Here is a 13,767-nt window from a genome sequence, read left to right as displayed (position 1 = left end):
GCCGCCCGTGCTGTGCGTTCAACTATCTCTGGAACTGAATTGTGCTAGGTCGGCCGGCAGGCAGTGTATATAGCTCGGTGCAACAAACAACGCGACCCAAGGAACATTTTTTACCCCGCAGCTAACACTTTCCCTGCGTTTCACAACCGGCTGACTCCACATGCTGAGCGGCTCTTGGTAAGATGTTTACCTCTCCCTTTCGAGCATTGTACCTTCTCGCTCTTCTGAGACTTTGATCTGTTTTCTGCTTTAACGAACACATTTGCTATTGTTAAAGGTGGCATCGAAGAGAAGTGCGCGTGTGGATCATTCTAGGATTATTCTAGATTAACCAAGGATATTGGTTTAAAATGATAAGTCAACCAAATATAATCGATCAAGCAACGTTTATTTATACTATTTTAACAAAATTTCACATGAAACAGCAGGAGTGAAGTGTTGTAAAGATTTGCATAATGTGGTGCTATATAAAAAATGCTTAAAATAGGAAAGTGGAGCAAAATATTGCTGCTACCAGGACGTCTTAATTAAGCACCAATTGCCTATTTTCTCCTAGAGCAAGGAACACAAATTATACGCGTGGCCATTGCAGGAACGCAATAGCCATTCGCGTATGGCATCCAAGCAGCGACTTAGAAGAGCAGAAAAAAGTGCAGCGAAAAGTGTGAGTCTCAATTGATGCAATAGAAAATGTGCATGAAATAATATAAAAAATGTTGCATAGCGTTATTCTATTCACATCCGAAAACAGCTGTGGTGCAAGTAGAGCCGTTGTGCAGCACCTGCATGGCCCCTTTTTCGTTCCTTTCACACCCCCTCCATGGGCCGGACAATCCTGCTATCCGGCCGATTATCCGGCCCAAGAGCGGCCAGTCTTTCGCTTCGTGCCAGCTGGAAGCAGCAAAACTGCTTCGTGGGGAACGCGTCCGTCGTTCGGGTTTCTGGTTCGGCTTTCGTTCGGCAAACGAACTACGGGCGCATGCGAAGTTGAGGTAAAATGTGCCAGAATCTCTCATTTATAGTGGGTTAAATACAAATAAGAATGACTTTGAAACACCTTCTCTTTTTCGCTTTAGTATGTTCAGTACGATAGTGTGTTGTAAAATTTATTTAGTTTTTTTTTTAAATTTATTTAAATTGATTAAAAAAATATATTAACAGTAAATAGAAACAATTTAATGGTTTCAGTTACATCGTGTAATTTGTAATTTTCTAATAATCGTAATTGTGAAAAACGGAAATGTTAACATTCGATTTAAGTCCCATAGTGTAGAGTTCGGCGTCATTAAACACCACAAGCATTTGATCGAATTTGATCTCTTTCCATTCCCCCCCTCTTCCATTCCATTTACTATCTATTATTATGAATGTTATGTATCTTAATTATTCACCTGAAATTATAGGTAATTGTCGAAGCCTAGTCTTCACAAAAATTATTTAAATAAGAAAATATATCGTTATAAAAATAGGCTAAAAACTTAATTATAGATTTGTCAAAAATAATGATAAATTTAAATATAACAATATTCTCATTCTTAGTATAAAGATTATGCCTTCAAGATTTATGCTAAACTTACCCTCACTGCTGCAGCTTCACTTAGCGAGGGTGAAAGCTTTCGAAAGCTATTCCAAATAAGGGTTGCTTTCTTGCGCCTATGAGTATGCATTTGCGTGCGCGCCGTAAGGTATGCAATACGCAAAGCAATTCAATGATGATTCTTTTGTGGGAATAATTACACTACGAAGCAGTATAAATCGTATTTCTAAAAACTATCGTTTCTGTGTTTTCTGAACAATTACATGAAATTGTGTTTCGTAAACGTGTGTTTCTTTAAAATGTAATACTACTGCAAATAGTACATCATAAAACTCCACAACACGGTGCGCTCCGGTTGAAAGTATCACCCATTTCTCGAGCAGTCTTATCGCGTTTGATAAGATTACACAATTGTTGTATACCAACAACAATGGCGGCTTGTCAAGACGCGACCACGATGCACGCAAACAATCATTGTCATTGTGCTCAATTCAGGAGATTTATGTCAAGTGTGTAAATTATAACGAATACACAATATCACAATATCTTACACGAAGTGAAAGGAACCAAAATGGTTGGTGAAAACCTAAGCTTAATTATAGAAAAAATATAGTACTGAACACTAGCGTTGCAGCACTAGCTGATAAGGGCGAAGGACCTTTCATTTGCCGACGTAAAGGCGTCATTCCTGTCCCCCGTCAGCGCACTCAGCCACCTGCGTTTTCGTAGCGCAATCGGGCCGCAAATAAGCGAGAACAAACAAAATAAACAAACATAAACTTCGTCGAAGTAAACGAAAGCTCTCCCCCATCCGGCCCTGCGTGACGGCGCGCGATTCACGATTGCGTCCCGTAAATTGCGACCGACGCAAAGTCACCCATCGGTAGTACGGTGAAAACATGGGAGCATGCAGGCGGGCGAGTTGACTGAAACCGTGCGGCCGTGGGGGGAAGGCGTTTTGATTTTTCAAAACGATCAAAGTACAAAAGTGGCGTGATCCGCGGGTAAAGTATACTGTACGCGAGTCATTCATCCACACATCCACCACGGGCGCTAGTGACGCACACAGCTTACGCGGGGCACGAGATGGATGAATCAAGCTACGCTAGACGATGTTTATTTTTGCCACCCCCGTACCTGCCGCGAGTAGTACTCAGTGACAGGAAAAAAAAACACTCCTGAGCATACCGAATGGTTCCGAACGGGGGAATCCTTGCCAAGCGAGCGCCATTATTGGAGCGTGTTATATTGGGTAGTGGAGTCGACTACGAGGCAGTAGTAGCTTGGTTGGATGTCATCATGACTCTCTCAACAAGCTTGCGATGCTCACCTGGAGATTCAACTGCTAGTTGCTTGATGTCTTAAACGAATGATGTCAAAGTCACCAGAGAGTATATGTCTAAGCTCTGGTTGTTGTGTCCAAAAAACTCTTTGCCTCTGCAAAATCTCAAACAAGTACACCCACATCCTTATCACACCGTTGATACTTCCCGGCGGGCACTTCTTTTGGGACACCGGCAAGTTGAGGTTATGGTGAAGCGGCAGCGTTTTGCATGTGGCGACCCATTATCAACCAGCGGAATGCGCAGTAATGGCGACTCCCTGCTCCCTGTGGGGTCGATTGATTAACGTCCCTTTCAGGGTAAAAGTTCTGGGTGCAACGCCATTTTTCCTCCACACACACACGGTGGAAGTTTGTTTGGAACATGAAACAAAAACACACTCATGTAGGTTACCGCACCCAGACTAAGGTGACCTGCCTGTCCCGTGGTATCGTTTTGAGGACAAAACTTTAATTAATTGTTATTGAACCCAGTTTTTGCATGTTTGGACCCATTGGCAGTGGGTAATTTATACTACACACATGCACTCACACAAACTAAGTGAAATAAACTCAGCAACAAACAACGTTTTTTTTACCATGAAATGCAATGTAGTGAGTTAAATGCGAAGTTAAATAAATCATTATTTCCATACAAAAAAGCGGGTTTAATTATTTTAATAGTCAGAGGGGTTGGAAAGGGCCCAACCGAACTGTATCAATTATCAACTATTTATTCTTTTTTGTGTTGCTAAAGCCTTTTCCGTAAGGGTAATCGATTAAGTAGGTATTAGGAGATCATTTACGGAGCATTTCTTTCCTTCATGCTGCTGTCTTCTAAAATTTTAATGCCATTTTAATAAGGACAAGACGATCACGGTAGCCGGCAACAACGAAGAGAAACAAAAGTAATCTTTAATCAAATTTGTTTTATTAACACGGTTTTGTTTGTTTTGATAAACAAAAAACAAAGGATAGAAACAAAAAAAAAACACAGCATACATGCATATGCATACAAATACATATATAAACACGAATAAACCTACAAAGACGACCAAACGCACACGGTAGCGATGTGCGCAAGATAAAGCTTATTATCGAACTATTTGTGTAAAGTTGAAAGCTAGCGTTCGGGTCGGGTTTTCGCACCACTCGCACACACGGTACGTGCACCGATGTGCACACGCGCAAACATAAGCTGGAGACTTCGGGACATTAGAGAGATAGGAAGACGCAGAACCTTCCCTTTTGGCCCAAGTGCATTCCGTACTGTTTTGCTAACACTTATCACGTTTCCTATAGCGCTACAGCCCTGACTGATCGTTCGGTCACCACGATTGATAAGACCGGACCCCTGCCGGTTATCCTTCTACATCTGTAAAACGTTTAACTTCAACCTTTAATACAATATAGTTTGCTTTTTTTTAATGCATTTTGCAGTAGTAATTTTACGAATCCAGATATATGATGATGTGACGGCTCTTTGCACTAAAGATCTGTTCTACATATTGCTATTAGCATGATGGGTATGACTACGTTTCAACGACAACGTATACCACATCATGTGCTTTAAAACCCAAAGGTTTATGTGTGCGCGCGCGCGACTGTGGACACGGTTGTCGAACATCCTAATTCCCTTTGTCCACTTTTGCCCCAACTCCCGACGACCCGTCCCTACCCTCCTCAGTTTCCTTCCCTTCCCGCCCTTTTAAATCACCGAGTCTGTCTGTTTAGTCTTGCTTTTGCTGCAAAGTTTTACTGCTGTTCGTGGTCGCGACCACATCGGATGTGCTGGCGGTGTTGGGGGCGGTGCTGGGCGTGCTGGGTACCGTATCCTTCGTGCTGCCCTCCACCGGTTGCCGCTTCTCGTTGATGAAGTTCAGGTACTGGGTAAGGCGCAGCACGGCAATAAGCGTCGCAACATAGTCGCGTACGTCTTCCTTGCGGAGGGATTTCACCTGGGTGGAGACGGTACGGTAGACGCGGCGGGCAACCTTGTTTGATAGGCGGCCGACCGTTTGTACCGTGTGCAGCACTGGATCGTCCTTCGCGGAGATGGGCACTGTAAAGTGGACAAAGTGAGCTTATTTAAACATCCTGTTTGCTTTGGTTTCGAAGCTAATTAAAGATAAAGCGATCTTACCATTATCGTCATCAGCATCCGTGTCCGACTTGGGGAAGTAGTAATCGAGCAGACGCTCGGCCAGCTGAGCCGTCGTGTCGACACCGTTCACCGCCAGGCTGCCGTACTGGGTTGCCAGCACCTCATTCGCTTTGCGCCAGGAAAGATCCTTCAGCGAGGCGGCACGCTGTTGCGAAGCGGACCGCAGCTCGCACACCTTCTCGATGTGGGGTTTCACCGTCTCAATCACCCTGGTGCGGGCCTGCTGGTAAATTTCTGCCGGCTGCTCCTTGATGATCGGTGCGTTCACTTCCAGCTTGTCGATACCCTTGACCAACGTTTGGTCCACCAGTTGCAGTGGCCGGTCCAGCTTTTGGACGAGCGGTGCCGAGATGGTAACAGCCCGGCAGACGACATCTTCAGCCGTTCCGAGCGCCCAGGTCAACAGTGGATTGTAGTCTGTTCAAATTGAGAACACAGGAATAATCTCGTAAGTATGTTTTTCTTGAGAGTTTAGTGGAGGTCTAGTTGGTCTCTCAAATTGGTCCAGAGCTCCAAGCAATAATGTTTCAAGATGCATCTCAAGAGTTCGATTACAGTTGGATTTTTCCTTTCGGTTCACATTCGTAGTGGTGGTCGAAGAAAGTGAACATTCCTTATTGGACGCAGCGCAGAGATAAGCAGGAATCTGGCATTTAGTAGAAACGGCGAGGAGCCGCGACTGTTGAACCCATCTCCCAAAACTCCCTGCCGCAAAGTGGTGCCTTCGCTACCTTATCAACCAATGCACAGAGTCAGCGAAGGCCAATAATGCGACGTGCAAACTGATAAGACCAGGCTCACTCATTGCGCACGTACAAAAACCCATGCGGGAAACATGCATCCGCCCAACGATCCCGTCCCCGCCCACGAAGGTCTCCTTTTCCGGTTTCCAGTGGCGCTGGCTCATGGAAGTATCTAATAGTGAATAAACTCATTGTAATATCGGCCATTCTGTACTGATCTACATCTGAAGCTGGTACGGAAATAGAACTAATCATAGAGGCACCGACCAACACATACACCGTTTGATGTAATTGAAGCTTTGTTGTACCTTAAGTGGCACCTGCTTTGGTATTGAGTGAATGAGCCGGTCTATTAAAGAGTAAAGTGCAGTGTTCCGGTGTAACGTCCGTCACGTGTCACCTGTAAAACACCACACTGCACACTGCAGCTTACTTTTGCAATCATTTTGCACTTGTAGTGTGTGGTTTTATTTTTTTCAGCGTCAATCGGTTTCGCCATTGAAGAAGTGGCCTAACACAACTATACCGACGAGCATAGGCTGACTAATGCACCAGCCCTTCCCGACTTTCGTAATGGGATTAACATATTATGTATCAGACATTATATTGTGGTATAGTCGCAACAGCTACAACACAATTAAGTAAGCAAAAGCAAAGGAATATGAGTGCCTCTGTTTGCGTGCGCCTTTTTTTTATTCTTGCAACGAGTAACTACTGTTGGGCAGATAAGACTATATCAGCCTCTTGATAGCAGGCTTCTTCCCTTTCATCAATTCATTCATTCGCGTGAGGTTAGGGTGCTTTCATTGTTACATTAAGACACTTGGGAAACCAAATGCGTAGGGAGAAAAATAAAGCGCAACCATGCGAACAATCCATCGAGGAGTACAGTATAAAAATAGGGCAAAACAGTTAAAGAAGCCCTACAGACAAAAAAAGATTTAGTGCTGGTTCTGTAACAAGCTTATGAAGGAACTTTACGCAGCAAACGATTATATCATTCCAGCCGTAAAAATTCCTGTACGACATTCAAGAACAGCCGAATGCAACTCGAACGTCATCTTAAACACGCATCTATCCCGCACGCGGGGCGTCGTCCGACGTATCTTTTTTTTCTCTCTTTAGGAGACCGGTTTTTTTCGGGAACGTGTGTGCGCGGATGAACTTTGGACCGGACGCGGACTTTCGTAACGGTTGTCATCATCATCGGCACGAAGGTTGGAAGGTGGCTGTGTCTAGGCTGACGGAACGCATAATCAGTGTGTGAATAATTAATTTAACCACGTGCTTTTTTTCTCTTTTGTTTGTTCGCCGTTCGGCCATTTGCGGCGCATGTCCGTCGCACCACGAAGATCGAAAGTAAATGGCGGCCATTGAGGGGGGAGCCATTGTAGAATTGTGCTTTCGCTGTTCTTAATTTTCCTGATTGAGGAGAACGGGGGAGGACCCGCAGAATGGGGACCGGGCGATGGGTAGTGTAACGAAGACGCCAGGTCCCCCACCCCGCCACAAGTGAAATGACCCCCGAATGTCATATGAATTATCGATCACGGGGAGTTTAACGCGAAAGCAATGGCTGACCTGGTGCCGTTTGCAATGGCGGTTCGTGGCCGCGGCTTACCTTTCACGCGGCCGTACACGTTCTGGGTTTGCTGCCAGGTCGCATCCACTACCGGTAGCTTCAGCATCCGGTCGAGTGACTCGAGGTGCGGCAGCAGGGCACTGTTGTTCGGTGCCACGGCATCCGTGTTGGTTGGTGCGGAGGTGTTGGTGGTGGCACTGCCATTTTCCTGCACTTTAGACGACATGTTTGCACGCGGTTTCACGAAATAAAAAAATGGGTGAGAGTTTTCTGATTGTCGTTTGTCTGGCTTCTGGCGGAAGGCGGAAGAGATCTCTACGGCGAATGCACAAAAACACCTTGTAAACGTAAAAATACACACGAGTATGCACTTGGCTTGGTTGGGAGACACGTAACGAAACGATTCAATACTGCGCTTTGCTACCGTGCTAGCCACTGTGGGTCTTCAGAATTGACTGCGCACCCGTGTCGGATGATTGCGAGCGAAGGAATGAACGAGCCGAGGCGACCGAAACGATCGTTCTACCCAATTGCCGCGTGAGCGCTAGGCACTGTGCGGAACCGGTGCCGGTTCCAGCGAACCAGATAGAGCGAGATAGCGCACTCACACACACACACGCGCGCGCACGCACGGACGTACGCAACGTACACGAGAACGGGAACGCGAGTGATTGTGATCAGGTTGATGAGCTCTCCGACCACTGCAACCAAGGCGAATGCGGGCGGTTGCAGCTGTATGCGTATGCACGACACGTTTCGTACGCAGTGTGTACAGGGACCTGAACGTGTACTGGGCTCGCGCGCAGTTGATGGTTACCCGGAGGTGTTGATAGAATGCGCCGCTGACGTCACGTCGCTACGGACTGTCTCGGCTTATCGCACATGCGGGGGGATGAGGATCACCAATACACGCCCTACTAGAAGCGAGCAGAGAAGCTTCCGAAATCCTGAAGTTAGTAAGCAGTCTCCTAATATTACGCCTTTACACGTCCACACCTTACGATTGGAGCTCCAACCGCGCCGTGCAAGCTTTTTATATGGGGCAGAGTTTTAAAAACTTGGAACGAGTGAAACATAGACGACATCTTATCAGTTGCCCACCATCCATCCTTCGCGGGGTGGACGAAACATGGGGCAGCTGCCGCACACCACCGAGTCGTTTACCACCTTCAACGGAACGCAAACTCGCATACACAGACTAGGCGGACAATCCAGAGGCATAACGCATACGTTTAGATAATTAGTACCTTGCACCTTAGCCCGTGCGCCTTATCTTCTCCTTGCTTCAGCTTGACACTTGTTAAGCTTAAGCTGAAACCAAATTTGGTTCGGAGCGAAATGGACGTGGGGTAAAGGGGAGGAGGAGAAGACGAACTTTGGTCACCATTTTGCAAAAAAAAAAAAAAAAAAAAACAGGCGTACAGAGCTTGCCACGCCAAACACCTCGTACCTGTGGACTTTTCTCTCCCTCCCTCCGAGACACCGATGCCTTGACGACAAGCTCCGAACGGGTCTAACCTTTGAACTCGGTGCGCCATTTTGCCACGGTCATGGACCATGGCTGTACGGCGTGTGTGACAGCAGGCACGGGGTCAACTGTTGCTCTTGGTAGGCACGTGAAGGAACACGGCTTGATACGTTCCTGTGCACCAGTTTTTTTTGTTGTTCTTTAAGTCTATGAAATTTAAACTCGCAGGAGCGAGATAGTGACACCGAGCGGGAGATGACATCCGCCGGTTGATCAAGATGCGGCGAGAATAGGGATTTGCTAACGTTGAGTCGTGCCTCCCCGTACCACAGCTTTTGCCCAAGGCTCCGGCAGAAACCCGGCTGATTATAGGGGTGGCAAATGTAGCAATTTACGGTGAGCCGCTCTAGCAACGTGAGCTGCACGGAAGGCACAGTGTCGCTCCGGGTTCGGGTGGGGGGGGGGGGGTCACACTGGAGAACCGGTCGTTTGTTATGCTAAAGATGGTATGAGTAATCGGATTAATGATGCTAATTTTTAACGTCGTTGGAAACAAAAAAAAATAAATGCCCGTGTTTTTTTTTTCTTTTTAAACAGTCAACGATACTGACATGAGCCAGAAAGGTGAAACTAAAGAAGCATGCAAAAAGAAAGAAAACGATACACCGTTGCTGTTTACTTTCCACCTCGTTTCTTCATTTCTGGACAGTAATGGCGTCAATCACACCGGAAAAAGAAGTCTCATTTGGGATGATGCAAAGAAAAAGCGTTCTGTCTCATGAGCAGACACAGTGAACAGGATCGTGTGACGAATTTGCAAAGTGCACGGTGCGGATGATTATCACAGCTCAGAGGTTAGCGCTCGGTGATCATGAACGTGCGATCTGACTAATTCGGATGACGTGCTGTGCGCTGCTTCCCTGTTTATCGACGATGTCCTTGAAGTCATCGTTTACCAGCTGTCATCTGATGTTTGCGGCGTTGACTCTCCGACCAGTGTCGGTTGTCTATCGCCGGTCTATGTCTCTTTAATGTACACATTGTCGAATAATTAGTTTAATCGAGAATTACTCCCTAAAAAGGGGCCGCTGAGTCAGTCTTATCAGTTGTACTTTGGAACAGGTTCGCAAACAGAGTTCGGTACGTACTTCGAAACCTTACGGCTTTGCAATCGCAATAGAACATCGCAAGCGTTCCATCTGGTAGAAAATGTCTCTGTATACAGCAAGTCGAGTTTGTCCAGTCTTATCTACAAGTGCATCTTTGCTGTAGACTTATTTCGTTGGCAGTCGTTCTTTGTACGTTAATCATCCTTCTCTGCTGTGACAGCGTCCTATCTCCCCGTAACGGTTGGAACGTATTTCAAGTGACATTCATTCGGTTGGCACTTGATAATAAATAGCGTGCGATACGGTCCCTTGCTCAGCCTATCGGTGGTTGATTTATTTTCCCAAATGCGGGACACACAACCACACCATCGATGGACACTGAGATTGCTTACGTCCCTCGTACCGGAGGGAGCTCGGTTCGCTTGATTGCCTCAACGTGATGCGTGAAGGTGTCAATTGAAGGCAATTTAAATAAATTTGCTCATAAGCTTTCCACACGTCCTCCACACCGTGCACTGTGGTTTATCTTTCGCACGATTCTGGTGTTGTTTTGGGGTGGAAGTTCCCCCCCCCCCCCCCCCCCCCCCCCCCGGGGGCAGATGTTCACAATGCTAATTGTCTGCCATCCTCTCCGACTCGAGGGCCGTCGCCGGTGCCAGACGTTCTAGAAGTAGCAAATTCTTATTCTACAACGCGCTTGCACAGCCGGTTAAACCAATTTTTAGTCGCGGAGTAGTCGAGTCCACCATGTACCATAAGCATACAAACACACACAAAAGAAAACATCAAGCATTCGCCAAGACGGAGATGCCACACAGCGATGGACGAATCATCAGACGAAGGCGGCATGAAGTTGCCGTCGTCGTCGCTGCCCGTGGACTTTGATCCCACATGAGCAACGTATGGTGCGCAGTTGCGTCAACCGATTTGTTCCGATTCCCCCGTGCCGGGAATGCCGTGGGACGGTCCGTGAGCAGGCAACTAAGGGAAGCGTTTCATTCTGGATGGATGTACCGTATCGAGTGGTTTGGAAGATAGCGTTATCAGGCGTGTGACAGCCAGCTGCGTTACGTTGCCCTCGCCATGCTCGGGGTGACGTTTTTCATTTCCGAGTTCTGGCGATGCGTGATGGTTTCGAAAGGCTGTGGGATTAGCAGCCGAATAGGGGTGTAGCGAAGCCTCCCAGAATGGGAGGATGTTTACAAAACGTATGACATAACCGAGACTGCTAAGCTGTAAGATGCTCAAGCGAGAAGCCGTCCACTATACGAACAGAGTTTCATGGACATTTTACAGATTGAAATTCTTCTATAAACGATATTCCAACAGTTCAGGTACAATGCTTTTGGAATAGAAGAGACTTGGAGTGTACTGTAACGTAGAGCCCAATAAAAATAGATATCTTTGACTTGATGTTATCACAGTGACACTAAGTACAAGTCACTTCAGGGTAAAGTTTCAAACATTAAGCAGTAGCAACTTGTAAGTCGCTTAGCTTAACGGTGATAATCACACCAGGTAGTTACAGTAGACACCATAAACATAGCCGGTAACACTCACTTGTCTTGCTGTATTTTAACCCCTGGTAAATCGTTATCTTGCAAGTGTTTTCCACCCACGCAGTCAACCGGTGACAAATGGGTCTGACTCCGAAAATAAACCTTTAACCCTTCCGGGCACTCTCGTGCCCTGGTTTTGGACCGATATATCCCGGGATCGCCACATAAGCTCCTGCGCCTCAGGTAACTTCCGTAGTACGGTTGCTTATCGTTTACTGGGGTGGATCGGCAAAATGTAGAGCACGGGCAAGGAAGCCAACTGTCCCGCTACTACCACGCAGTAAGACACACCAAAGCGTTCACTGATTGTCATTATCGCTACTAGCGTCACGCCGCTCTCTGGTGGTGTATGCGAAGACATTTCGCTTCTAAACCGCTTACCGTACCGGACGGACGAGTTTTGGAGAACTTTGCTCGTCGCTTGATGGGTTTGTGCCCGCGGGGTATGATAATTGATCCGATTTCGTAACCTTTAACTGTGCGTCATCTGAATCAACGAAATCAGGCAGAGGACACAGTAGGAGATTCAATTATTACTATGATTAAATATCAGTTGAATTTAAAACAAATATATTTCAGTTTTTTTCGCTTCATTAAAGTTTAGTACTAGTCTTAAAAAGTGATAAATATACTAAGAAATCAATAAACTTCTAATCTCCGCTACGATACATACAACCGTCCGTCAGTAGAAAGCATTCATCTAAGATCAGCGCCTAACAGTAGGCAATTGTGTTACACGATATTCAAACCAATTTCAAATGCTTGTTGGACGTCCGTTACAAATTGGACCGGTACGCCAGTGCCTATTTACACTACATGTACTTACTTCAAATAAGCGTCGCACGCAAATTGCTGGACGTTGAGAATGGAAGAATAAATGTATGGTCCGAAAAAGCGAAAGGTTGTGACTAGCGGTTAACGCTTTTCGTTGCGAAACCCTCGCACTCCTCTCTGCTTCCGGGAGCGTGTCAATTAGCAAACGACGAGGTATCTGTTCTGTAGTTCACCACAAAACCACCCGGCACGCAGCCAGGATGCGCGGTTTATTTTTGGCGCAGCGCGCAGGTGACGTTGATTGTTGGCGGAGGCTACGGGCCGGTGCTGGTCACGCACAGACAACGGTTGCACGGCGTTACGCAGTACCGCCGGAGTACGCCAGACTGTCACGCAAGACAGGCGAACAACATAAATATTTCACCAATGTAACACCACGCGCTCAAGGGGGCCTGCCCGCCGTCCGGAAGTGATCGGTCCGCACGGTGGACGGTGGGATCCCTAACCTCACGATATCCTAACCGGGTGGAGAGTCGCACAGTAGGTCAGACCGGTGGGTGCGTAAGGGCCCCCGTGTACCCACACCTTTCCAACCCCGCAAATGTAAAGGCTTCTTTTTTTTCTTCTTCCACTGAGGCGTGCACTTTTCGCACCATCGCACGCTCCGGAGCACGCGGCTCACGGTGGTCAGTTACGTTTTGGTTGTTGTTGCCGTTGATTTGTTTTGGGTTGGCGGCTGCGCAAGGTGGGCTGCTGTTGTTGTGGTGGCCTTTGGTAGCGATCGTCGGCTCAGTGTGGTGCTTTACCTCGGTCAGAACGCAGCACAGCTGAGCGCTTCTACACCGAAGTTCGCCCCGTGCTCAAGATGTCCAAACAGCCGCGTCAGGAAAGTGGGTGACGAACTCCTTCAAAAACCTTCAACGATCAACCTCAGTGTCAACCAACATTGCTTACGACGGCAAAGAAAAAAAAAAATAAGAAAACGGCCGGTTCCAACCTCCATCAACTCCATAGAGTCAACCGGTGCTGGTGCTAGTGCAGCCCAGTGCCCTCGTCAGGAAAGTGTTTTGTGTATTTCTTGGAGGACGTCTGTCTCTTCCGGGTAGTGGCAGTTCGTGTCTTGTAGTTTTTGTTCGAATTCTCTGCTGTGTGTGTCTGTGTGTATCTGCCAAAATGCCAAATATGGCATAGTGTCGTCGGTAATTGCGGGTATCCCTCTGCTGCGAAACGTTACCCAGCATCGCGAACCGCTCGTGCATCCCCATTCGTGGAGCCATCGCTTCCATCGGTCAGCCTCCGCAGCCTCCGAACACGTCGGAAGCACAAAAACAGGCACGCGCTTGTTCTCGCAGCACCCGGTTGCGTTTGTGTGCGTACGAGCGTTGCACTGCAATTAACCACCTGGTGCACACCTAGGATCGAGCGTGCGAGAATGAGAATAAAGCGCCACGATCCCTCGTACCGTACGTGGCGCTGTGTTGTTCGCAAGTTTTTGCCCGTCCCGACAGTC

At 47.1% G+C, this 13,767-nt stretch overlaps 1 protein-coding gene across 1 annotated transcript; it reads right to left on the bottom strand.

Moving 5' to 3' along the window:
- Positions 1-4,588: 4,588 nt before the first annotated feature.
- LOC128718455 (lipid storage droplets surface-binding protein 2) lies at positions 4,589-7,573 on the bottom strand. Its single transcript, XM_053812114.1, has 3 exons — positions 7,387-7,573; positions 5,002-5,439; positions 4,589-4,920 (listed from the first exon to the last, which is right to left on the bottom strand). Exons 1-3 carry the CDS (start codon positions 7,571-7,573, stop codon positions 4,589-4,591), a joined length of 957 nt encoding a protein of 318 aa, XP_053668089.1.
- Positions 7,574-13,767: the final 6,194 nt, after the last annotated feature.

Source organism: Anopheles marshallii, chromosome X, assembly GCF_943734725.1.
Source record: "Anopheles marshallii chromosome X, idAnoMarsDA_429_01, whole genome shotgun sequence".
NCBI classification, from domain to species: domain Eukaryota; kingdom Metazoa; phylum Arthropoda; class Insecta; order Diptera; family Culicidae; genus Anopheles; species Anopheles marshallii.
The sequence above is the reverse complement of the archived record's forward strand: the minus strand, read 5'-3'. Positions and strand labels throughout refer to the sequence as shown.